The 26,808-nt window shown below is 38.1% G+C and overlaps 1 protein-coding gene, 1 long non-coding RNA gene and 1 pseudogene across 7 annotated transcripts in view; 2 read left to right on the forward strand and 1 right to left on the reverse strand.

Moving 5' to 3' along the window:
• LOC126618734 (F-box protein At3g07870-like) overlaps positions 1-11,613 on the reverse strand; it is a 55,280-nt gene extending 43,667 nt beyond the window's left edge. The window contains exons 1-3 of one of the 6 annotated variants that reach the window (XR_007621838.1): positions 10,292-11,612; positions 7,672-7,901; positions 6,657-6,774 (exon numbers count right to left, since the gene is read on the reverse strand). Coding sequence is in view for 4 of the 6 variants with exons in the window: in XM_050286878.1 (XP_050142835.1) it covers positions 6,605-6,793; positions 10,292-11,482 (1,380 nt within the window). In the remaining 2 variants the exon portion in view is untranslated. Of the gene's footprint in view, positions 1-6,420; positions 6,794-7,546; positions 7,902-7,954; positions 8,334-8,496; positions 8,627-10,291 lie in introns of those variants that run through there. The other 5 variants (XR_007621837.1, XM_050286878.1, XM_050286880.1 and 2 more) reach the window with 5 other exon arrangements.
• Positions 11,614-14,878: 3,265 nt separating this feature from the next.
• Positions 14,879-25,627, forward strand: LOC126618741 (uncharacterized). The gene is made up of 11 exons (XR_007621844.1): positions 14,879-16,500; positions 16,710-18,400; positions 18,510-18,574; positions 19,213-20,252; positions 20,345-20,424; positions 20,754-20,902; positions 21,237-21,348; positions 21,624-21,712; positions 21,792-21,870; positions 22,092-23,416; positions 25,142-25,627. It is a non-coding gene; the product is annotated as an uncharacterized LOC126618741 (long non-coding RNA).
• Positions 23,427-24,914, forward strand: LOC126618738 (uncharacterized; annotated as a pseudogene).
• Positions 25,628-26,808: the final 1,181 nt, after the last annotated feature.

The raw sequence follows: 26,808 nt of genomic DNA on the forward strand, positions 1-26,808 counted from the left end.
GCAAAACCAAATGTGGAACAAGCGAGAAAGCACCACCGCAGTAACAATAGGAAAGCCAAGAGAAACGTAAGAACTGCTAAGCCGACATACGTTAGAGAACCTATGGAGCAAGAGCCATACATTCTCGTCTCATTGCACGAGTACTTCTTAAAGGATTTCTTTCAACAGTGCACTACTGGTGCCTGTCACATGGTTGAAGTAAATATAAAAGAGCCCTCAAAAGGCAAAGCTATCACCATCAAGGAATAGGAAACTCTCATGCCTGAAGAAAGCCTGGCGTTATACTTTAACATCGATGAGGCGCTACATTGCCCAAGGAGATGCGAAGAGCACTAATAGCGATCTTGGTGAGTCCCGACGACCATGAAGTGCAGGAAAGCAAGGACAAATGCTTGAAGCTTCAACCACATGAATACGCCACATGTTATGATGTTCATGACGCAATCACCTTCATTGATGAAGACTTGCTACTAGAGTTAAAACCTTACAACCGTCATCTCTTTGTCTCTAGGTACGTGAAAGAGCACAAAGTCAACCGCATGCTTGTGGATGGTGGTTTGGCCATAAACATTATGCCAAAGTCAACAATGACTACAATCGGCATCAAAGTGGGTGAACTGACCCAAAACCGTCTACTAATCCAAGGTTTCAACCAAGGAGGACAATGAGCGATGGGCATGGTTTACGTCGAGATGACCATTGACGAACTCAAGTCGAGCATGATATTCCATGTGATTGACGCGAGAACTTCCTACAGTTTGCTCTTGGGAAGGCCTTGGATCCATGAGAATGGAGTGGTGTCGTCCACCCTCCACCAATGCTTAAAATACTACTAAGAATGAGTGAAGGTGATACAAGGCGACACCAAACCATTCACCGAAGTTGAATCATACTTCGCGAACGCCAAGTTCTACATGGATAAAGATACAGTGCCTGAAGCTCTTCCAAAAGAGATCAAGTCCACAGGCAAAGCTGTACCAAAAAATGAGTGGCAAGCCGTGCCTAAAGAGCAAGAAGAGGAAGCCGTGCCATCTTTAAGTAAAAATGACGATGAGCTTGCTAAGCCCGTAACAACCAAAGGGAATGTGACGCCCTCAAAATGATCAAACACACCCGTCTTTTGATACATCCAGAGTCGAGAAGAAAGAGTGGGCAATCCCTGTTCGAAACAAGCAAAACCGACACACAGCTGCACAAGGACGACATAAAGCTGCTCAAGGCAAATGCAGTTTTACCTCTGACATAGCTAGGTGATGCTAAAATCTCAAAACCACCGCAAGGCTTTGTACAACCCCTACCAAAAGTGACAGAACCAAGCTCTCTTCCAACCAAGAGGATTGAAAAAGGCTTCGACCCAAACGCCTATAAACTCATGTCAAAGGCTGGGTACAATTTCACTTCCTCTTCAAATCTTGGAAAGAAGAATGCAAACACCGTTAACGACAAAGAACGTGACCTCACCGAGACTCAAAATAGACTAAAGGAGCACGGTTACGGAGTTTACAACAACAAAGCTGAACTTGACTTCACACTAAATACGCCCGTGAAGATTTTAAGAGTAGCGAAAAATGCTAGCGCTCAACACATCAATGTAAGCGTTGAACAAAATCAAGAGGAGCCTAAACCCGCCCCTCGAACATCAGTCTTCGATAGGTTGAATCGTTCAAAACCCATAATTTTGGCACTTGATCGCATTGGAGGTCAAGAATGAACATCCATCTTAAAACAGCTTAACAAGCCAACACCCCAAAGCTCTGTCTTCGAAAAATTGTTAAAATCTAAGAAACAAAGCAACATGGCTAGCTCTCTTCCGCGACGGTCTACCTTAGAAAGACTTGTAGAAACCAAGAAGACTTCTAGAAAGAGGAAGACAATGCCAAAGGAAGAAAAGCTCGATGATCTAGTAGGAAAAGACGACATTCGCAGCCCGATTCCTTTAAGGATGAAGTGCCAAGCAACCTTAAAAGTAGGCACAAAAGGACAACTGAAGGTATAAAAAGTGCACCATCATCCACACTGGCCAATCTTCACGCCAACAAGCCCAAGTGGACGATGTTGAAGATGAGGTCCAAGATGTTTTCCACATCACGATCCAAGAGGACGAGGAAGACGAAGTTCCCGAAGAGGATGTCACTGATGCGCCACCATAACTCAAAGAAAGAGGGCAAGCCACGGTTGATGATCTCAATGAGCTTAACCTAGGCACAAGCAAGGAGCCAAAGCCTATCTTCATAAGTGCACTACTAAGCACAGATAAGATCAATGAGTACTACCAACTACTTTTGGAGTACAAAGACGTCTTTGCTTGGACCTACAAGGAAATGCCCGGCCTTGACCCTATCATTGTTGTGCATCATCTAGCAATCAAGCCTGGAACGCGACCGATAAAGCAAACTCAAATACGCTATCGATCCAAACTCATCCCACAAATTGAGGCCGAGATTGACAAGTTAATCGAAGTAGGCTTCATTCAAAATGTGCAATACCTTAAGTGGATCTCTAACATCGTCATTATCTTTAAAAAATCTGGATAAATACGTGTTTGTGTAGACTTTCGAGACCTCAACGACGCTTGCCTAAAGGATGACTTTCCCCTGCTAATAATTGAAATCATGGTGGACACGACCATTGGCCACGAAGCGCTATAATTCATGGATGGCTCATCTGGGAACAATCAAATCCGTATGGCTTCTGAAGACAAGGAACTAACAGCCTTCCGCATCCCAAAAGGTATCTACTGCTACAAGGTAGTGCCTTTTGGTTTGAAGAACGTTGGAGCCACATATCAATGCGTCATGCATAAGATCTTCAATGACATGCTACATAAAAATGTAGAATGTTACGTAGATGACGTAGTTATCAAGACCAAGAAGAGATCCGATCACTTGAAGGATTTATGAATGATGTTCGACAAACTACGGCACTACAACCTTAAGATGAACCCGTTAAAATGTGCATTTGGCGTCACCTCTGGGAAGTTCCTCAGCTTTATTGTCAAGCATCGTGGCATTGAAGTGGACTAGTCAAAGATTAAGGTCATTCAAAGCATGCCCGAGCCAAGGAATCTACACAAGTTGAAAAGTCTACAAAGACGGCTTGTCTTCATAAGACGTTTCATCTCTAATCTCGCCGGACGCCGTCAACCCTTCAATCGACTCATGAAGAAGGATGCTCCATTCGTATAGGATAACGTCTGCCGCAATGCCTTCGAAAGCATAAAAAGGTACCTAGCATGCCCACCTATCTTAAGAGCTCCCATGCATTGAAAACCATTCATCATGTACATTGATGCACAATAAGGTTCCATTGAAGCACTCTTAGCACAAGAAAATGAAGAACAAAAGGAAAAAGCACTTTACTACCTAAGTAGAACCCTCACTAGGGCTAAGCTCAACTACATCGTAATAAAGAAGATGTGCCTTGCCTTAGCCTTTGCTGTCCAAAAGCTCAGACACTACATGCATGCTTACACCATCCATTTGGTTGCCAAAGCTGACCCAGTCAAATACGTCATGTCCAAGCCAATTTTGATGGGCCACTAGTAAAATGGGCATTCATTCTCAATCCCAGCTAAAGCCATCAAGGGATAAGAGCTAGTAGACTTCCTTGCCTATCATACAATCCTAGCTTATTGGAAAATCTTAGATGACTTGCCTGACGAAGAGGTGTTCTATGTCGACATCTTCCCGACATGGATAATGTTCTTCGACAGATCCGCACGAGCAGACGGAGCGGGGGCAGGAGTAGTATTCATGTCACCATAAAGACAAATACTAGCTTATTCCTTCCGGTTAAGTAAGCAACAACGTCGTTGAATACCAAGCACTAATTATCGGACTCCAAATGGCGGTCAACATGGAAATCACAATGCTAGAAGTGTATGGTGACTCCAAGCTCATAATTAATCATCTTTTGACTGAGTATGAAGTGAGGAAAGATTATCTCGTCCTATACTTCCAGCTAGCAACTCAACTGCTCCGAAAGTTCAAGGCCGTGACGCTAGAACTTTTGCTAAGAAAAGAAAATCAAATGGCATACGCTATCGATAACTTAGCCTCAAGTATGGCGCTAAGAGAATACAAAGCTGCAGACGTGCTAGTTTGCCAAAGATTGGTGATCCCACCCGTCACTAAAATGTTATTGGATGATACAAACGTCATCTCAGTACTTTCAGTCGACGCTGAAGAATAGAGATAGCCGCTGATGAACTACTTGGAGCATGGAAAGCTTCCAGATGATCCTAGACACCGTTTTGAAATATGTCGACGAGCACCTCACTTTCTCTACTACAAAGGAACACTCTATCGACGCTCTTTTGAAGGAGTACTTCTAAGATGCCTAGGTGAGGAAGAAGTTAATCAAGCCATGAAAGAAGCACAATCAGGCGTACACGGAGCGCATCAGTTTGGACCAAAACTGCATTTCCAGCTCAAAAGGATGTGCTATTACTGGCCAAGCTTGGTGAAGGATTTCCTGGAACACGCCAAAATGTGCCAAGCCTGCTAGTTCCATGCCAACTTCATATATCAACCGCCTGAGCTATTACACCCTACGGTTGTTTCATGGCCATTTAATGCATGGGGATTGGATGTCGTAGGACCAATCACACTAAAGTCGTCTATCGGAGAAGCCTACATCTTAGCTGCAACAGACTACTTTTCTAAGTGGGCTGAAGCAGTACCCCTAAGGGAAGTCAAGAAGGAAATTGTCGTTCGTTTCATCAAAGAGCATATCATTTATCGATATGGTGTGCCTTACTACATCATCACCGACAACGGAAAACAGTTCTCCAACCAACTCATGGACAAGCTCTATGAGAAATACAAGTTCAAGCAACACAAGTCTTCCATGTCTCATGCTCCGACCAATGGTCTTGTAGAAGCATTCAACAAAACACTATGCAACCTCCTAAAGAAGGTGATCGGGTGACAGAGAGTTTATGGAGAGTCTTGTTCCACCCTTAATCCAATATGTAGATATTAATGAAAGCCATTTGACCGATCGACCACTTTCAAACTCATAAGAACAATGCTCTCCATTGCTCTATGAGAAGAGAAACTATTTGAATTCATAAACATAAAACTAAAGGATTCAAAAATGATAAAATTTAAAATTTGTACAAGAGAAACTTGGGACCAAAGTTAGGATTTTTAAATTGAAATATAGTAGTTCCTCTATTTGAATTCATAAACATAAAGACTTATAAATGTTGTGTGAGTCCGAATTTATTTACCACCCAGGCACCCATATTAGGTGGCGAGAATAAAGACTGCCATAAGAGTGCACCGCGTGTTGGTAGTTTAACTATGGCTAATAAATTTAATTTTTATATAGGTCAAATTCTTTTCGTGGTCTATGTGGTGACATCCTAACTTGAAACCAACTCCTAGGGATGAAAAAAATTGTTCATAACATGAGTTAAAGTATGGGGATAATACTAGGGAGACAAAATATTTAGACAAAATTTTGGAAGTTAAAGTATGGGGATAATACTAGGGAGACAAAATATTTAGACAAAATTTTGGAAACTAAAGATATGAAAGTTGATGATTGGTTTATTACTTAACCGTTGATAAACGTGCTCATTCCTATTGGTGGTACATTTTTTAGTTTGTAAATTTAGTCTCCAAATTTAGTCTTCCTAACATAAGGATTCCAGATCTAGGAGGAGGTATGGCTCATCAAGCATGTGTGTCGGCTTACTCCAAAGCGAAACTTTTCCTAAATAAACTTATCAAAAATCCTAACTTATGTTCTAAAGATCTAATTGTTGAACCGTTTTCGCCTACTTATGATTCATGTATCTATTAGTTCATTCAAATTTGATGTTCTCTCAGATGGTCAAGAAATATATACAGTTGTCTTATTATATAAGAGAAATTAAGTACATTGGACAACATCATTTGTCCTCTATGTTTTTAATCTATTTTCCCCATCAATTTTTCTACTATGTTCTCTCATTTGGTTTCCAATTTTCTTACAGTATTGGCCGTTCGAATAGTTTACACTTCCTTCATCTTTCAAGAAGAAGATTAAATTTCTCCTTCTCTTTGATCCTTAGCACAAGCACCAAACAAGCAAGTTACCTTAAATCCTCAGATTTACTTTTTTTTTTTTTTTTTTCGGTTTTCTCCTTGCTCAGGCATTATTTTCCTTTTAATATTGATATTGAATCTTCTGTTTGGAAATGCCTTTTTTTTTAACTTGCTAAACATGCCTCTGTCAGAATTTTTAGACCTTTTCTTTGTTCATCTCATCTTCCTCCTTTTCTTTGTCCAATTATCAAGCAGTTTTTTGTTTTTATTGCTATAAAGACATTTTCTTTGTCAGATTATATATCCCTATGCCAACACTTGCAGTGAAAATTTCAGAAGAGAAAACACCTCTACATAATGAAGATGAAGATGAGCCCGAGAATAGTGAAGTAGGAAAATATTAAAGTCTTAAAACCCGCAGCATCGCGCCGGCGTTTTTGCTTGTTCTCTAAAAGTGAAATGGAAGAGGCCGTTGCAGACGATGTTTGTGAGCATCTACTGTAAAATCCCAAATACACAAATGCGTATTCGACGTTAGAACATAAAACCGGTAAATCCGACAAATCATTTCAACATCTGGCATGGCTGACTACTAGTCCAGTAGAAACTAGGAAATGTGGAGACATGCAGAGTAAGCCAACTTTGAGCCCCAGCAGAGCCCTTTCTTCCAGCCTTCTAGGAGTATAAACCCTCAGTTTATGCTTGTATAAAAACACACTTGCCCCTTCTTTGTAAATTTCTGTTGGAAAAGATACAATCTAATTGCTATATTAATCACATATAAAATTAAAGAATAATTTGTGCAATTAAATAAATAATTTAATGCATACTCATAACGAAAAACAATGTCAAATGCACATGAAAATGGATCTAAAAAAATCTGAAAATTGGTCGAGGCAAATGTTGAATGTTTAAGACAAGTTTACGCCCCATTATGATGCTCATGGTTGGTCTGTGTTTGTCTCTTAGGTCCTTGTAATAGTAGCACTCTAAACCACAAGGTTTTAGTGAACCACAATTGTGTTGAATACTCTGTCATATGGACTCAACAAGGTACTACAACACTTTCTAAACAATAGTGAACTATGTGTATGAATATGTAAATGTGGATGTAATTTCTACTTGCAGAAGGGTTACTTAATCGTAGGCTTTTGATACTCTGTCATATTGCTTAGGATACCCTTTGTAGCTTCTAGAATCTATTTCTTAGTTCAAGATCCCCCTTAATACCTGGAATCAAAGAATTAGTAGATCTATTCTGCCCAAAATGGAAATGGGCTAGGGTTATGAACTTATAATCTATAATATAATGATCGAGTTGTCGGTTCCATGATTATAAGTTCATTCTATACCGGACCAGACCAGAATAGGGTTATATACATTCTAAAAGGGTCTAAATCAGGTGATTTTTTTGGGTGCCTTTGGTTGTTTATATATATGCAGGTGTGTGGACTATACTAAAACTAACTCAAAAATTGAAGCAAAAACAAATTAACAAATTAAAACAAAAGTTAAAACAATTCATAAAGCGGGAGCCTCAAATTATGATTCCGAATGCATGCAGCAAAACGCAGTTTGAGTCCTCTTGACCAATTAAACAAATATTATGATGACATAGATTAAAGATAGGTATTACCAACTTAACAAACTCCCCTAGTTTAGAACTCGAATCCTAACCATAACGTCATGGTTAAAGACCTAATGCAACCATGAACCAAATCGAACAGCGTTTCTAATCTTGAAGCATGAACGTTCTGACAGTCGTTCTTCTCAAGAGGATATATCTTCTTCACCAATATAATCTGTTTTCAACTTTTCATTATCTGTGAGCTAATCCATAACTTCCGAACATCGTCTTATCTATATCTGTAAAACAATATGAAATAACAGAGGCAATTTCAATCAAAGATCACTATGGATAAAGCAATCAACAGAGGTAAGCTAGGGAATTACGTTTCCACATTTTATTTATAATTTCTTAACAATATACCATACATTACACCATGTTTTCTTCTCAGTTTATCATACTTTCTTCCAAAACCACGCCAATTCAAATGGTTCCCCATATCATTAGTGCCCTTATGCAGCAAGAACTTGCGCTTTCGCAAAAAGCATATGGATGTACTGTACGAGAAAATATTCAGCAAACCGTGACAGCTCTCAACAGAGCGAAAAGGCCGGATTTGAGTAAACTACCTACATTTATGTGCCACAGTGACTAAAGTACTTCAAAGAAAGCCCATCAGGCATCAGGTAAACCAGTGGAATGGGATCTACCAGGAGCATAACATGCACCATCTGTAATCGTTTAATTTGAAAGGAGTGATGAGTATCAAACATACTGCATTTCTACCACATAAAAGTCCTTGACGTACTCTGATGAAACTACCAGATGATGAACTACAAACAATAATTCTATAATAAAAAATCTTTCAACTAATGCTAGGCAGATTATCTTAACCATCACCAAATAATGATTCCAAACAGAGGACGACGTGTTTCAAGGCTTCATCAGGGTAAAATATGTCTAATATACCACAAGCATGACACTCCAAATAATCAAATTATTTCCAAAGTGAAATGGAAGAGGCCTGTTCGGATAATGATTGTAAGTTTGTAACCAAAGACCGTGAAAAAAAAAAAAACAAATACAGAAGTACCAACTAGATGATAAAACCAGTCAATAATCTGACTATCAATTTTAACATCTGGCAATAGCTGACTACTAGACTCTTAGTACTCCCTATTTCTCTTCTCTATCTGCCAGGAGCCATTTTCATACTATACACTATTTGTCCACCAACATCTGATGCAGTAACAGTGGAAAGTTCAAAATAATCAAGTAAAAGAAAACCATCTCCAGTCTCCAAGTGGAAACAGCTTGACTGATCACAATAAACACCATCTTTGCCACATAACATACAATCTTGCTAAGATTCCTATTGCTCTTCCACACTCCACTGTCAAAAGCTGCCTCTTTAGCAATTAAATCATTGAGAAAATGGATCATACTCAGTACTTACTCCTAACAGTAGACTTCAACTGTCACATCCCGGCCCGGGGCGGACCACTTCTCGGGCCATCTCCACCACCGTAGCACGATATTGTCCGCTTTGGGCTTACCATTCCCTCACGGTTTTGTTTGTGGGAACTCATGAGCAATTTCCCAGTGGATCACCCATCCTGGGAGTGCTCTGGCCTTCTTCTCACTTAACTTCGGAGTTCCTACGGAACCCGAAGCCGGTGAGCTCCCAAAAGGCCTCGTGCTAGGTAGGGATAGGAATATACATTTAAAGATCACTCCCCTGGGCGATGTGGGATGTTACAATCCACCCCCCTTAGGGGCCGACGTCCTCGTCAGCACACCATGGCCAAGGTTAGGCTCTGATACCATTTGTCACATCCCGGCCCAGGGCGGACCACTTCCCGGGCCATCTCCACCAACGTAGCACGATATTGTCCGCTTTGGGTTTACCATTCCCTCACGGTTTTATTTGTGGGAACTCACGAGCAACTTCCCAGTGGGTCACCCATCTTGGGAGTGCTCTGGCCTCCTTCTCGCTTAACTTCGGAGTTCCTACGAAACCCGAAGCCAGTGAGCTCCCAAAAGGCCTCGTGCTAGGTAGGGATAGGAATATACATTTAAGGATCACTCCCCTGGACGATGTAGGATGTTACATCAACCGAATTACATACCGTACAACAAGACAGTACAACAACAACAACAACAACATATCCCACTAATGTTAGTCATGGATGTCTTATCAGAAGAAAAAATGTTAGTCACGGATGTGATTCTATTTCCCAAGAAACTAAGAAATGTGAAAACATGCAGAGTAGGTTAACTTTGACAATAGAGACAGAACAACACATAATCTTTTCCATGTTTGGACATAACATTTGTTGAGAAGTCATGTAAATAACAACTAGTATCACAAGAACATAAAAACAATAAACCAAAATAGCGATGAAAAAACATAAAAAAGGTAGAACAAGAAAGATGTTTATCACTTTATCTTAATCAACTGGACACCGTCCGTCCCTAACAACATGCATTCAAGACGGGCTTAACTTTACGCTGGAATAGGTAAATAGAGTAATCTAAATTGGATGGGAATACAGAACAATTATCTGCCACCAAATGGGAAACACAAACATAATTTCAATAATTCTGCATCATCTATTCAAAATAAAAAAGACCTTCAAATTGCACACAGCAAGAAAAAGCAATGCTTAACTATGTGGGAGAGATTTACCTCTGAGCTCAAATCCATGATGGCATCCTTAAGAGAAACGAAGCTTGGAATATGAACAAATGCTTCAACCATTGATGGTATCCCATCAACTTCAACCGCAGCAGATCCCTTTTTTCCAGGAGTATAATCCCTCAATTTATACTTATGTAAAAACACCACTTGCCCCTTCTTTGTAAATTTCAACAATTGAGTAGCAGAAAAACTAGTTCTGTACCCAATCACTTGCTGCAGGACAAGCTCTCTGACCCACGATTCCTTAACGCCATAATCCTTCATCACCCAAACATTGATATCACTCATCGAGAGAACGTATACGGAGAGGCAACCTCTCAGGACTGCGAGGCTAACAAGACGCTTTCCCAAAGAACAAGGCGGTAATGGCAACTCTTGGAAACACTCACTTCCAACATCAAAGGCACAAATCAATACAGAATTGTCACTACGAGCAATCCAATGAAGAAAACCGTCATGATAAACCCCATACGATTGGTACCCAAAAGGGTACACAGAATTCCCAACATTTCTCCAACTTCCAGTGCTAACAGTCAAAACCATTACCTCCCATTCAGATTTCAATCCGTTACTCGTAGATGCAACCACAACTAATTTATAGACACCATCGACAGGACTAAACCCAAACCCATAAAGAAATGGAAAAGCAATGTCCTTGGGAAATCTTGGAAGAGTTATGGACTCACCAATAACGGGATTGGAGATGTAAAACCGGCCGCTGTTAAGCCTATCGTATACGCAGAGGAAGCCATTGCAGGAACCCACAATTTGCACACCGAAATTCGGGACATTGGGATCTTTGGGAAGCCTGATTACGACGTCATTCTTGCCTGAGGGTTTGTCGAGGTCGACCAAGAAGAGGCCGGTGGTGTTGGGGTTTCGGGTGCTGCTGTTTTGGAGCAAAAGGCAATCGGGTGTCTGTGAAAGTAGGTACTTTGTGAATTGGGGGTCCGAGAGCGATCGGCGCCATGACTTGCACACGCAGCGGCATTGTATCAGAGCTTTGATTGGGATTTTGCCGAAGATCTCGACTGTTATGTGGTTTGGGAGTTGGAGAATGTAGGGCTTCTTCTCGTTTCCTTCTTCCGGTTCATCTTTTTGCTTTGGCGGTTCCGCGTCGGAGTTGGTTGGCGGGCTGGTGTGCGTGGGTTTGATTTTCTTCATGGCTGGAGATGTCATGGAAGCCTGATATGCGAACGATGCTTTTTTGGTGGGAAGGAATGCAAACGTGTCTAATGCCTGTACTTACTTGCACTTTATCATGCTTGGAACACTAACTGCTCTAATTCATGGACAGAGGAGGATCCTTTTGAGGATTCTGGAGATTTTATATTCATATCATTTTAACGTTTTGTAAAGTATTTCTTATATTCAATTTTAAATAAAAAAATTTACAATGATTTATGACGGTATAATGTATGAAGAACGAATATGATTGGAAGATCTCCAAAATTCCGACAAAGAGGATCCTGCGAGTAATTCGTGGGGATTTCAGTTGAGGAAGTGGACAAATTTATAATTTTATTTTCACAAACAAATAAAGAATTTTATAATATGAACTATATTAATGAAATTCTTTTTGTCAACCAAAAGAGGATGAAAATATATTTTGTCTTCTATCACAAAATAAAATTAAGGACAATAAAGTAATTTTGTACAAACTAAATTTTACAGTTTTTTTTACAAGTATCACCTACAAGCGATCCTAACAAATCTCTACTTTAAAAAATAAAAACAAAAACAAAATCAAAAACTCATCATCCATTTCCACATTCTCTCTTTATCTCCCTCTCCCCTTCTCTTAAAAACAAAATAAAAGTTTGTGGGCATATGCTAGTATTTTTTTTTAAGATTAAGTAAGAATAACTATTTAATTTTGAGGTGTAATTTTAAATTGGTCATAACCTTTTAAAATATTTCAAATAACTGCCTAATGTTTTCAAATTGGACATCAATTAGGTCACCAACATTAAGTGACCCTTGATAAGTATTAAGGCAAGTTTCACTCTCACATCATCTATAGCGATCTAGATCGCTAATGGTTATGTGGTCGTTATGTATAATTAATATGTCGTCGCTATTAAAAATGATAAATTTTCTATAATCAAATATATATATATAAATTATCATTATTGCTATTCATTAAAAAGAGTTTTTTTTTTTCACATTTTAGCCAAAATGGTCTTTAAGATTGGCATAACTTCTCACTTTGGTCCTTGAGATTTGAAATTAATAAAATTAGTTCCTGATTTGTTCACCATCAATCATTTTGGTCATTCTGTGAAAATTTTCTGTAAAATAAGGACCAAAATAATTAAAAAAATCTCAATTAAATAAGCAGTGGATCAAATTGATTTGACAAAATTTGAGCATACTTTTCATTTTGGTCTTATTCAACGGATATTTTTCACGGCATGATCAAAATAATTGTTGGTGGACAAACTCAGGGACTAATTTTATCAATTTTCAATCTCAATGATAAAATTGAAGAGTTATGTGAATCCAATGTATTAAATATCGATGATATCGGAAATATCGGTAGTCTGAAAACACGGAAATATCGATGGAAATATCAAGATATTATCGATATCGATAAAAATAATATGGAAACCACGGAAATTGTAAGAAAAACTTGGAAATTTTTATTGAAACTTTGCAGGATGTTTATTTAGTCCATTATCTATTAGTTTATCAAAAAAAATTGGAAGGAAATGCACTACATGATGGATTTAACTGATTTAAGTTGATTATATAGCGAGCTAGCAAACATTGTGAGTGTAGAAAATATGTAGTAATTAATGAAAGAAGTTTAAACACACCATAATCATTTATATATATGGATAAAAAAAATTTATATTATTTATTTTATCTACATAATTTGATGGTCTAAGGGAAAAAAAAACATTATCCAAAAAATTCATAGAACATTTATATATATATATATATATATAGTTTTATCTTATTCTATATATAATTCTAAACCATATATATATATATATTGAAAAGATATTTATATATATATATATAGATATAAAATTTTATCTTATTCTATATATAATTCTAAACCATATATATATATATATTGAAAAGACAAAAAGCACACGGTTTCATAATTCAAAACCGTGTGCCCTTCCACTTGTTTCACACTTCCAAGGGCAGAGTCCCCATATCATCATACAGTTTCATGATCATACATTTTGACCCTTTGAAAAGTAAAACACCTTCCCAATTTCCCATTAAATCTGTTCGGTCCCAATTTCCCATTTATTTTTCTCTCTCTCTCTCTATCTCTCTCTCTCTCTCTCTCTACGCGTACTCTCTCTTCCTCCATTTGCTCACAGACGGCAAAGCTGCAGAAGCTTGCCGAGATCAAAAGTTGCAGATTCAGAGTTGCTGCGCGTTTGGGATTTGCAATCGTCTAGATGGGTACGGTCCACCCGGGACTTGGGCTCGCACACCCATGGCTCGCCGGACCTGGGTTGGGTGTCCTCAGGGTGCCCTGGAGCTTCACGAAGACGAAGGGAGAGAGGGTTGACGCCAGTGATGATTTTGGTACTGTCGTCGATGGGTGTGGGTGTGTAAATGGGTGCGTGAGTGTAGATCGGCGTGAGAGGGAGAGTCTGTGCGAGAAAGGGGGGATAAATAGGAAGTGAGCTGAGAGAGAGGGAGATGTTGGCGTGGGTGGGGAAGGGGTGGAGGGTTGCAGGGAAGGGGAAGGGGGGGAGACCCAGAGATGGGAATGGGTGCTAAGATGCAGAGAAGAAAGAGAGGCGAGAGAGAGATTTAATATATCACGATATTATTGATAATATCGATAATATCGCAATATTAGTGGTAATATCGTGATATTATCTAGCGCGATATTTTGACGAAAACCCTTTGGATACCTATTAAAATATCGGTTCGGCGAAAAACCGATAATATCGGCATTTTGTTCCTTGTGCGAATCTTAGATACTATTACTTTAGTCTAAAGTAGGAGGGAAAATCGCACTATTCATATTATCTATTCTAAAATTAAGAAAGGATTTGACTGTAGCTTAGCTACAGTCAAATTTTTGCCCTTTGATTTTGCTTTATTTGCGCCACTACCATCGTATCTGTGGTTGAGTTGGAGGGTAATTATATAAAATTAGAAGGGTAATATTGTCTCTGAACAGCTTTCAAGATATTTACAGTTCTGCCAGTTTTGTTGTGAGATGGGCCCTTGCATTATTTACATATCTGCCATTTTCGAGAGACGTGGGTTGCAGAGACGAAGAGGGGTATAGGCGTGGGATGGCAGGGAGGGAAAGGGACAGGGAGGAGTGAGGCTGCCAAAAAGGGACAAGGATTGTCTGCCCTCCTAATTGTGGTGCCTTTCCATGTCTTCCTATTTTGTGCGGTCATGGTTAAGCCATGCCAATATTTTATATTAATTTTTTAATAAAATAATAAGACAAAAAATAATAAAAATATAAAATATTGACGTGGGTTAACCATGGCCGTACAAAATAGAAGGGCGGGCACACCTAGGAGGGCAGACAATCCTTGTCCGCCAAAAAGGGGGGTTATGGTTGATTTTTTCTCCTCAAATCAAGGGTTGGTGTCGGTGATTGCGAGATTGAGAGGGATGGGAGAGAGACAGAAACACACCCATTTGGCCGTCATTTCCCTTTCTCAAACCCTAGCAGCAACAACACCAACTCTAGCCGATCTCTGCAATAGCGTCGGCTCCTGCATCTGAAAACCAAAACCGCACAAACCTGGCCTCCATTTCTGTAACTTGGAGCTTCGTCTCTCTGAGTCTAACTCCGAATATCAACAAGGTCTCTCTCTCGCGTATAATTTTGAATTTTTGGAATTTATCTTGGAATTTTGTCTTTGATTCTCCTTTCTGTTTGTGCTTTTACATTTTTGCAAGTCGGCTAGAAGCCGAGCTTAGCTCTTTCTATAGCTCCGTTCTCTCCCATGGCCAGGTATGCCCTCTTTCTCTCACTCTCTTGCACTCACAAGCTCACGTTTTGAAAACCTAGCTCCAAAGCTCTAAAGCTCCAAGTTAAGGACTTTTTGAATGCTAATAAAATATAGGAGGCATCAAAGAAGTTGAAATTTCAATTTTTTTCTTGTTTTTTGGTTGGATGAGCATTTAGATGGAGTGAACTCTGCTAGAAGTGAGAACTGGGCTTACCCCAATTTTTATTTTTCAGTTAAAAAACATGGTGATTAATTTCCGCTCTTTTGTTCGGGCATGAAATTGGAGGCTGAATTATTAGGATGATTTGGTAAATTACAGTGAAACCTTTGCTACTCGATGTATGTGTATGCATGATATGTGTATGTATGATTTTAGATTGTAATGTATCATAATTTCGTGGCATGAAAATTGACATTTTTAGACTTACCCTGTGGTGAGATTTTTGCATGATTTTTTTTTTGGGGGTTTGTGGGGTTTTTTAGAGATTTATCTGTGAAAGCATTGTTATATGATTTTTTTTAATGTGGGTTTTGATTGTTTGGTTATAATTTTGGGTATCTGTTTTGGTTTTTTGAATCGGTTTTTGTGTAAGTCAAAGTTTTGTGGATGATCGTTGGTTCTGAACGAATCGAGTTACATATATGGCTTTGCTTCCCATCTACTGAAAAGGTTACCCTTCTTCTCTCTACAAATTCCCTTCTAACTGTCCGCACTTTTACAAAACCAAAAACCAATTTTATAAATTTTGATCACATTTTTCTTCAGATTACAGAGAGAGAAAGGGTTGTATATTTTTTCTATATTCAGAGAGAGAGGATTTGAGGTGGGTGGAGTGATGAGTGTTTAGGATTTTTTATGGGAGGGATGAGAAAAGAGTAAAAACGATCAGGAAAATCGAATTCTTTCTCTGAAAGTTCATCAACACTTTGTAAGAACTCCAATTCTTTCTCTCATATTTCATCTGGTTCTGTTAATTTTTGCAAATTTTCAGATTATGGGTCGTTCCCAATTTCCATTTTTTCTTTGGGGTTTATGTTGTTTTGATGGAAAAAGGTCGTATTAGCAAATAGATGATATTTCAAAATTACGGTCGTCGGATTCACTTATTTTTGTTCATCTCTAATTTTCTGGATTTTTCCATGTACGTTACAGAATTTACTGACATTTGATAAATGTTAAGCGAAGTTCTTCAATGAATCTCTCAAGGTGCTCGAAGCTGATATTCAGTTCGCCAACACTTTGTAAGAACTCCAATTCTTTCTCTACTTACACAATTCCAAAGCACTGTGTAATAAACAGTGGAATTTTTATTCAGATTGTAGTAATTGCCTTGCAATTTTTTCCCAATATGTTTATACACTTACAGTACTCCAATCTCTCTCTCTCTCTCTCTCTCATTTCTTTTTGGTTTTGGAAATCTCTTACTTTCGATGGTTTTGTTTTCTTGCAGATGTCCATGAATTTTACGGACTTCCTATGTAATCCTTGCCTCAGAAAGCAATCTCGACATCGTTGCTGGTGGAGGAACGCCGTCATATGAGCCCCGGAGCACGCTGCTGCTGGTAATTTTACTTTTTTGATTTTATATGAATTTGTTGTTTGTTTGATGAGAAAACATGGAAAACTAGAGAAATTTTTTGAATTTAAGGTTGCTATAACACAAATTCTCACTATGATTTGTGATGGATTTTGGGTATCTTTCCTTTCTTATGCTTTTTATACTGCCTGCATCAACCCCTTTTCGTTTTTTGTCTTATCTTCCAACTTATGCCCTCAATGATATTAGATAAGGCGTTTTTAAATTTATTGCTAATATTTTGAACTTTGTGTTGTACTAATGCCATAAGGCATTTTGATTTTTGACATTTTGTTACGTTGGTTGGAGAGTTGGAGACTTTTGCTCTCTTTGCATTTTGCTATGCTGGTTGGAGACTTGCGAACTATTGATTTTCAATGCCATTGCCCTCGGTATTCCTTACAATTATTGATTTTGAGTGCTATTGCTTCCTTTATTCTTTAGAATCGAGTATTGGAATTTTGAATGAGACAAGATTGTTTGTATGGCTTTGTGCTTTCCCATATGGGTTTAATTTTGCACAGCTTGAAATGTTGACATTGTTTTTGTTCATGTAACTTTGGATCATTGTTCGTCGTGGGATGAGATTGGGATCTATTTCTTTGTTTCAGTTTTTGCATATCAAATTTTCGAGAGCTATTTGATAAGAATCAGGCCTGTATAGAGTCAGGTTTTATAACTCAAACCATTTTCAATAGCTATTTGGGAATAGGACGAGTAATTAAAGAGTGAGTTCATATATATGAAATCCTGTTTAAGCTTACTTTTTCCCTTATGAATATTTCTTCATCTGATAGGCTGATGCTTGGGCTACTGAGAATTTTTCCTCGGTAGCAAAATGCTCATTTGGCCAAATTATAGGACAGGTGTGCAGTTCTTATTTATTTAATTTTTTCTCCTTTCTCTCTTTTTGATACTTTTCATGTGTATTCACTTGGAAAAAAATACTTTAGTCTTAATGATATTAATGTTGCATGATCTATTTTCTTCTGGAGCCATAAAATCTGCAAGAGGTTTCCAAGTATACAATGAGGTTGCTGGCCTTTCAGGGCTTAACTTCGCTTATACAGATAACACTGCAGTATACCATACAAAGGTTTTTTTATTCCCTTTTTCCCCCTTTTTTGGGATATTAGTTACAAAATCTGTTTGGAGCATAAGTGTGAAACTAACAGGAGGGGTTAGTAAGTTAATTAGTTAATATGATTCTCAATGGATATGAGTTAGAGAACTCATTGCAATTTGCAGAGATTTCCTAAAGACAAAAAGAAAACAATGTTTGTTTTGAGTACTTCTCGCGTCATTGAGGCACAAATGTTGTACCTGCATTAATTAATTTTCTTTATATCGAAATTGAATAAATCTAATTTTCCTCGATATCCAAATGTATTAAAGTAACTGTGATTGAAGTTTGTTTATGTCTGCTTTCCAAGATTCATTTTTTGGTTACCAGATATCTCACTCCGTTTACAAGTGCTTTTTAGTTAACTAAAAAAAGGCTTTTTATTCTTCGGCTTACATGACTTCCTCACAATACCAAAGTACAAGAGAAACAAAGATTGGAGGTAATTTTTGCTCTAACTTCTTTAGAAGTTAACTGACAATAGTGTCTAAGATATGTATTGTGCATTTGGCCAGTGTTAACTACCGAATCGATTAAAAAACATTTTGTAGGGGCTGTGCCGCCGTTCAGTTACTCTTGGGCACTTGAGGAGGTGTGATCATATGCCTCACTTCGGGTACGAGCTCTCACTACTCTGTTTATTTGTTCTCAAAAGATTTGTAATTGATGTTGGAGCAATGTCATTGTAGTACTAATCCCTAAATGTATTTCGTTAATGTAAAGTTTATAGAATACAAAATCAAACTGAAACATTTATTTTACCATGTTTATTCAACCGCTTTGATTGGTTCCTGAATTATATAGAGATCGGTGTGTTCAATTGTGGTTTGCAGAAATTGCTGAAGTAAAATATTCATTAAATGTTTTGTGAAATAGACATTTTTCAATAGGGTAGTTGTGCTGCTGGTTTTTTGATGATGTGCCTGATGTTTATTTTGGATTGAATTTCAACTTCTACATAGATTTATGATTAGTAAACTCTCATGGAAGTTTGGAAATGATAATTTGTTCACGAGCTTATGTGTGCTATAATTGAGTGTGTTAGCGTTATTTTACTTTTTGTTTAGATGTTAAGAAAAAATTCCTCAACTTTACAAGGAATGGGGAAAGATGAATATACTAATACACTTCGTTTTCTCTTCAATATCAGTGATGAATATACTTCGTTTGCATCTTTCTTGATAATATTTTCCCACTTTCCCTTTAAAATATTTGAAAGCATTGCTGATTTTGCGTTTGTATTTACTTTGTTAGGAATTGATATTAGGAGGTGTTAAATGGACCGTTGGAATTGAGTTTCGAGTCTCTGAGGGACATAATGAGATGGGTTATTGATGAAAGGGTTTGGAGGAGAAGGTGGACAAGAGACCAGTGCATTGGATGCACAATATCAGTGATGAACACTTTTCCTTATCTTTGTTTAGAAAAAATTTGAAAGAGCCACTGGTTTTGAACGTGCTTAAATGCAAGATTATTTGCAAAATTTTGTTTAAATTTTTTAATGTTTAGATTTTTATTCCATAAAAATTGTGAGAGGAAATATATAATGATAGACAAAAAACTATGTTAAACAAGTTTGGATGGTTTAAATTATAGAATTATTTTGGTTGATGGTAGAGACGGTTTCAAATCCCGCGGCAGAGCGCGGGCATTCCTGCCAGTGAACACTGTTTTGTAAGATATTTCAGTTTATTTACAAGACTGCCACTCGAATGCTTTTAGCCAACTTTCTCTTTATTTACAAAACTGCCACTCAGGCTTAAGACCCGATTTTCAGCCGCTGCATCTCAGGTTTTACTCGGGGAGAGAGAGGGGAGGGGGATAGAACGGCTGACAAATTGGAGAGAGACGATCGCTCCCATTTTCACTCGGAGACAGCTAGGTGTGGCTGTGGCGAGAGGAGAGGAGGAGGACAGAGGGGCTGGAGTGGGGACAAAGGGACTACGACCCCCGACTCTCCTCCCAGCTATTCGACTCCTTCGTCGACTCTAAGTCGCTCAAGGACTCCGCAGCCAATTCCCCAATCTTCCACGGCTCCACCGTAGATGACGCTTTCGCCACTCAGCCGGCGTCGGAGGCCTTCTCTCCTCCGTCGATCTACTCCGAATCGAACGGCCAGGGCTTTGATGGAGGGTTTGGCGGGTCCGACGATCCGATTTTGCCGGCTCCGTCGAAGATGCTGCCTGAGGAGGGCTTCGCTATCAGAGAATGAAGGAGGTAGGGTCTTTAAATCCTTTTCACTGATCGATTATTCCATCCGGCTCTCTTCTTCACTGCAAGAAGTTGCCAGAAAAGTAAGTCCAAATTGTGATGCATAATTTACTTTCATTTTTTTTAATTAATTTATGAATACACGTTCTTCATAATGAGTTTACTTCTTGAGCAGTGCAACCTTTAAAGGGAAGGGATATATTCAAACCAAAAAAGAAAAGGGAAGCGATACATCCATTCTTTTCCTTGCTACAGGTATGGACCTCTGTTAAATTTGATTTTCCTAAGCGTTTTCTTTTGTTTAAGGTCAAAAATATTTACGAGTCATATTTATTATGGTCATGCGTGGAAAAATGTTGTAATTATTTCTCTCTCTCAAAATTAGTAGATTTGAATTTTGGTACATGGATATATACAAGATAGAAAATGAACATTTACTCTTTAACAAAATCACATAGAATTCACATGTTTTGGTATGATTCAAAATGATATCATGTGAAGAAGTTTCATCATTGCTTTGATATCATGACTTTCGATGTAGTTAAGAGTTTATGTGCAATTGCATTTTTCTCTATGTGCTGCAGTATGAATTCGTTGGTCATTAGCGAAGCTGCATGGTGTGGGATGCAGATAAATGAACTGCAAATGGTTACACCTTGCAGCCTGAGATATTTCATCAGGTATGGAGGACGATGTTTTTCAAAGTTCAGATGCATTTTCTGTGGTATGGATGGTAAGTCGGCGGTTAATGTAATCTTGTGCCTTCATTGTCCTGTATATTAAGCTTATAATGAACTTTGTATTTTATTCTTTTCATATACAAGGCAATAACTCATATTCGTTAATCTACCTATTTTATTTGGGTGATAAGTTCACTCTTTTAATCTCAGCTAAAGGAAGATTTAGGGTGTGGTTTTGTTAATGGCGGTGGATGATTTGGATGAAAGTATGTATCTTGGGGATTTTTTTTGCTTGCTTGCAATTGTTAAGGCCAACTCTGAAGAAGTTTTTGTAGAATGAGATTCTTATCAGATTCTTATACCAAATTGTTTCTCCGTTTATGGCAGGTAATAAACGTGGTCCAACCAGTAGCTGATAAAATGTCATTGTATATATGCTTTTGTCGATTTCTGCTACAATAATGAGGGAATCTAGAGGATCGAGGCCAGTCGATCTGAGGTTTGTACAACTCTATCCCTTTCTTTCTCTCTTTATGTGAATTTCGTGAAATTGACTACGTACGTTTTGATTCTTGCTGTGTTTGGGAGCGGAGAAAGCTCTAGATTAGCTTTGATCACTTGAATTTTTTCTTATTTAGTTCAGCACAGTTGGAGTACATAATCCTACCGTTGGGCTATTTCTAGGGACGCTTATGTTTACTTTTGTTAGTTTGTTGACAGTTTGGTATGTCTTTCATATTGATGGAATTAAATTGTGAATTCATTATGGTTCAGGTTGTTGAAATTTGAATTCGAAATTCCCTTTGGAAACTGTCACAAGCGATGTGTCTGTTGAGGCTACAGGAATCAAAAGCCAGTGAGAGGTAAAGTTTTTTCTTTAGCCACAATGGCGCCACTGTCTAATCAATGCCTATAAAGTTGTAAACCCTTCCGAGTCTCTAGCAGCTAGAAAAAGCTTCTTGAACATTCATCCAAGCAGAAAAAGAGAAACGAAACAAGAGCTGCCGAGCTGCATCAACGGGTACCTTCAATTCTTCTAGTTTCTTTCTTTATTTAACTTTTGTTTTTCTGGGTTCTATTTTTCAGTGTTTAGTCTTATTCTGTGTATTTTTCAGTAGCACTTTTGTGATACGAATGAAGGGTTTGGATTTATGGCTTTGGGTTTTCCATTTCGTAAATTTAGAGATTGGATTTCTTCTGAAAATTTTGAGTTAGAGTGTTTAATCCATTCCGGCATAACAGTGCAGATATTCTGCAAAGTCCCAATTAAGACCCTGCAAGTCTTGGCGACATTCGCTCTCAGATCCCTAATTCACCAAACAACTACTTTCACAAACACCCCCTTCATTTTTGTTCCATGGCTTAAGTGGCGGCCCCATAAACCCCAAATCGGAGGGATACTTATTGGTGGACCTTGATAAGGTCTCAAACCCAAATGACTATGTACTGAAGCTTGCTAGAGTTTTCTATTTTTTGGGGTTAGCATGTTTAATTTTCGGGTTAGTACATGTAGAGTTTTCTATTTTTTGGGGCATATGACTTAAACAAATGTTATGGTCCAAAGAAGAAAAAGATTATGTGTTTTGTCTGTATTGTCAAAGTTAACTTGCTCTGCATGTGTTCACGTTTCTTAGTTTCTTGGGAAATAGCATCACATCCGTGACTAAAACTATTTTCTTAGGATGAAGAGAATTATTTATAGGTCATTACTGCCTTGTCGTATGGTACGTAATTCGGTTGAAGACTACTGTTGGGAGTAAGTTAGTACTGAGTATGATCCATTTTCTCAATGATTTACTGAAGAGGCAGCTTTTGACAGTGGAGTGTGGAAGAGCGATAGGAATCTTAGCAAGATTGTATGTTATGTGGCAAAGATGGTGTTTATTATGATCAGTCAAGCTGTTTCCGTTTGGAGACTAGAGATGGTTTTCTTATTTTACTTGATTGTTTTGAACTTTCTACCGTCACTACATCAAACGTTGGTGGACAAATAGTGTATTAGTATGAAAATGGCTCCTGGCAGAGAAAGACGAGAAATAGGGAGTACTAAGAGTCTAGTAGTCAGCTACTGCCAGATGTTAAAATTGGTAGTCGGATTATTGATTGGTTTTATCATCTAGTAGGTACTTTTGTATTTGGTTTTTACGGTCTTTGGTCATAAACATTGTCTGAACAAGCCTCTTCATTCCACTTTGGAATGAATTTGATTATTTGGACTGTCATGCTTTTATGGTAATTGGACATATTTTACCCTGATGAAGCCTTGAAACATGTTGTCAATTGTTAGGAATCACTATTTGGTGATGGTTAGATACTCTGCCTAGCATTAGTGAAAGATTTATCAATGTGGAATTCTTGTTTGTAGTTCATCATCTGGTAGTTTCATCAGAGTACATCAAGGACTTTTATGTGGTAGAAATGCAGTATGTTTGATACTCATCGCTCCTCTCTCAAATTAGACCATTGCAGATGGTGCGCGTTAGGCTTCTGGTAGATACTATTCCACAGGCTTACCTGATGCCTGACGGGCTTTCTTTGAAGAACTTTAGTCACTGTGGCACAAAAATGTAGGTAGTTTACTTAAACCCGCCTTTAAACTAGACAACCTCTTATACCCAAGTAATTTCTGATATGTACCTAAATGTTGACGACTACGGCGTATTAAAATAAGCTTAATCAAGCACCAATCACACACTTTCTCATTTTGATTCCGCAAATAGGCATATATAAATATAATTGCACTGAAATGGCGGACTAATCTTGTGCCCGTTGACGGGCGCTAATTTCGTTAGATTTGTACAAAGCCTATGCATTTGGTGTTTGAAGTCATGGATACTTCTGTGTATGAGGCAGCAATATCGGGTGATCTTGGTTTTCTTGAAAAAAGTGGAGACTCTGAGCATCTTCTTCTACAGAAAACACCTAGAAATAATAATATTCTTCACCTTGTAGCTGAGTTTGGACAAATCGATTTCTTGAAAGGCGTCCTGATCCACATTCAATCTCCACAGTTTTGGTCCACCAACAACAAAGGCAACACTCCCATGCATGTAGCTGCTAGAGCAGGCCGTGATGAAATAGTAGGGTCATTAATCAAGCAAGTAAGCTAGGAGCAGATGAGGAGGGTGCGCTGGTCAATGGCGAAGCGTATAAAGAGTTACTTCGGATCAAAAATTCAATTGGCGATACGGCACTACATGTTGCTATCAAACAAGGTGACCTCAATGTGGTGATCCTATTGGTTGAAGCCGACTCCGGACTATGTTGTTTAACTAACATCACCAACGAGTCGCCATTATTCTTAGCTATTTGCAAGGGATTTGGAAGCATAGCTCTGTACATGTTAGACAATTCGCCAACATCTCCTTCATTTGAAGGAATTAATGGTGTCACAGCTTTACACGCCGCAGTTACTCGCATTAACTATGACGGTAAATAATTTATATTCAAAAGCTAAAAAAAAATGAAATCACTCTTCTGTGAAACGAATTTCAACTAACTCACTTTCTACTGCCCTTTATGTTTCCATACGATTTAGGCATTGTGCAGATGATGGTTTCCAAGAATCCTGAAATAATCAAAGAAGTTGACGCCAACGGATGGACTCCATTACACTATGTAGCATTGAGAGGGAACGTTGGAGCAACCCTCCTCATCCGCTCCTAGCTTCCTTGCTTGAGTAATGAGCAACCCTACTATTTCATCATAGCCTGCTCTAGTAGATACATGCATGGGAGTGTCGCCTTTGTTGTTGGTGGCCCAAAACTCTGGAGATTGACTGTGGATCAGGACGCCTTTGAAGAAATCGATTTGTCCAAACTCAGCTGTAAGGTGAAGAATTTTATTATTTCTAGGTGTTTTTTGCAAAAAAAGATGCTCACAGTCTCCACTTTTTTCAAGATCACCTGATCTTGCTGCCTCATACACAGAAGTATCCATGACTTCAAACACCAAATGCAGAGGCATTGTACAAATCTGATGAAATTAGCGCCTGTCAACGGGCATAAGATTAGTCCGTCATTTCATTGCGATTATATTTATATATGCCTATTTGCGGAATCAAAATGAGAGTGTGTGATCGGTGCTTGATGAAGCATATTTTAATACGTTGTAGTCGTTAGCATTTAGGTACATATCAGAAATTACTTGGGTATGTTTGGGTGGGCAACTTTCAAATTTTAAGGCCCTTTTCTTCTACATTGTGCCTAAATGCCTTGGAATTTAAAAGTTCCTTACCGAAACATACCCTTAAAGGGAACTTAGTGAAGTTGATTGGATTAGAAATTATACAGGGGACATGCAATCAAACAGGAAATAACAAATGAGTGCGGAGCTGATGGGATTATAAGTTATACCTACATTTCGAGAAATTATACCGGGAACATGCAAGAAAACAGAAATTGTACAGGGAACATGCAAGCTGATGGGATTAGAAGTTATACCTGGACTTAGAGATGTGGCTTCGAATATGTGCGCCCAGAGATGAAGAATGTGAGGAGCAACTAGGGTTTGGTCTTGAGGAAGTAATAGAAGGATGGAGGCCCTGATGTTTTTGGATGAGAGAGAGCAGTCTCTCAAGTGAGTACGCGGATCTAAGTTTCAGAAATGAGGGAATGAACTGAACAGCTTTTAGATTCTCAATGGGTTTTTCAGTTTTCACCTGTGTGGACATTTGAACCCCACGTGTGTTAAATCCTTTGTCTTTTCTTTTTATTTTACTTTGTGTTATTTTATTTGTTGATTTTATTTATTTATTTTATTTAATTTAGTTATCTGTCTTCTAGAGTTTTCTTTTCTTTTTGTGGTTTTTCTATATATATTTATTCCGCTTATTTTTCATGCCTTGAGGATAATGTGTGATTTAAGTTTTGGGGGGGGGGGTGGAAGTAAATTTTCAAATCTTTAATTTTTGAATCAATTAATTTTTTCTAAAACTTTTTAAGTTAATATCCATAGATTATTTTAAATGGACATAGTGAAGATTAATCTCATAATGGAGTATTTTCTATTTATTTTTGCTTAGACACTAATTCATGAGTTATACTTTGAAAAATTTGCACATTCACACCAACATGGTTTGTGGGGAGTGAGATTAAAACACTTACTTTTCTTCTGATTAAACTTTTAAGTTTTGTGCTAAATATAGTAAAGTTTTGGTTTTTGTTATAAATAAAGTAATAACTGTTCCACCCAAGGCTTTGCTCAGTAACCGAGTCAGTCTTACCTAATCAGCAGTTATTTTCGCATAAAACAGTGGAGTCTTGGTGTAATGACTCGTTCCTGAATTATGGTATTTTGATCCTCAAGGTGGAAAATGACCAAAATGCCCTTAATGGGTACATGTTGACTTTCATTGACTTAGTAGCCAGGACACATGTAACATATTTATTTAGTATATTATTATAGTACTCGTCGTTACGAACGCGTGGATGCAAGATGAACGAGATATGGACATAAATTGAAGCTTTTACAAGCCTTTGAATTCAAGGACATTTTTGTAAATTCCTCTGTTTCTCTGGAGAATTCCCATTGGTGCTGGTTGCAGTGGGACCCGCGTGGGGGGATATTTTCTTTTTTCTATCCTCCCTGTTTTCTGAAACAATAAATTGATCAAACTATCAACTTATATGAACGAGTAAATTGATCACATTTTGAAACGATAAATTGTAACATGAGAAAATTAAAATCCTCGTGACCTCATCCCAAACCAAAAAACGTAAAATAAAACAAATTGAATACCACAACCCAAAAATAGTAAGAAAACAAAATAATTAACTAGAAAATTTGTCAACTCCTTAATTCAATAATACGGTAAGTTAAATAAAAGCATCCTAAATAAGCATCCAATACCAATAATTAACGATTTGGCACACGCACCTAACAAACTTGGAGGGTAAAATAGGCATGAAAAAATTGAGAGCCATATCATAACAAACGTTGACTCAGAAATGAAAATTTT

Source organism: Malus sylvestris, chromosome 4 (genome assembly GCF_916048215.2).
Source record: "Malus sylvestris chromosome 4, drMalSylv7.2, whole genome shotgun sequence".
Lineage (NCBI taxonomy): Eukaryota > Viridiplantae > Streptophyta > Magnoliopsida > Rosales > Rosaceae > Malus > Malus sylvestris.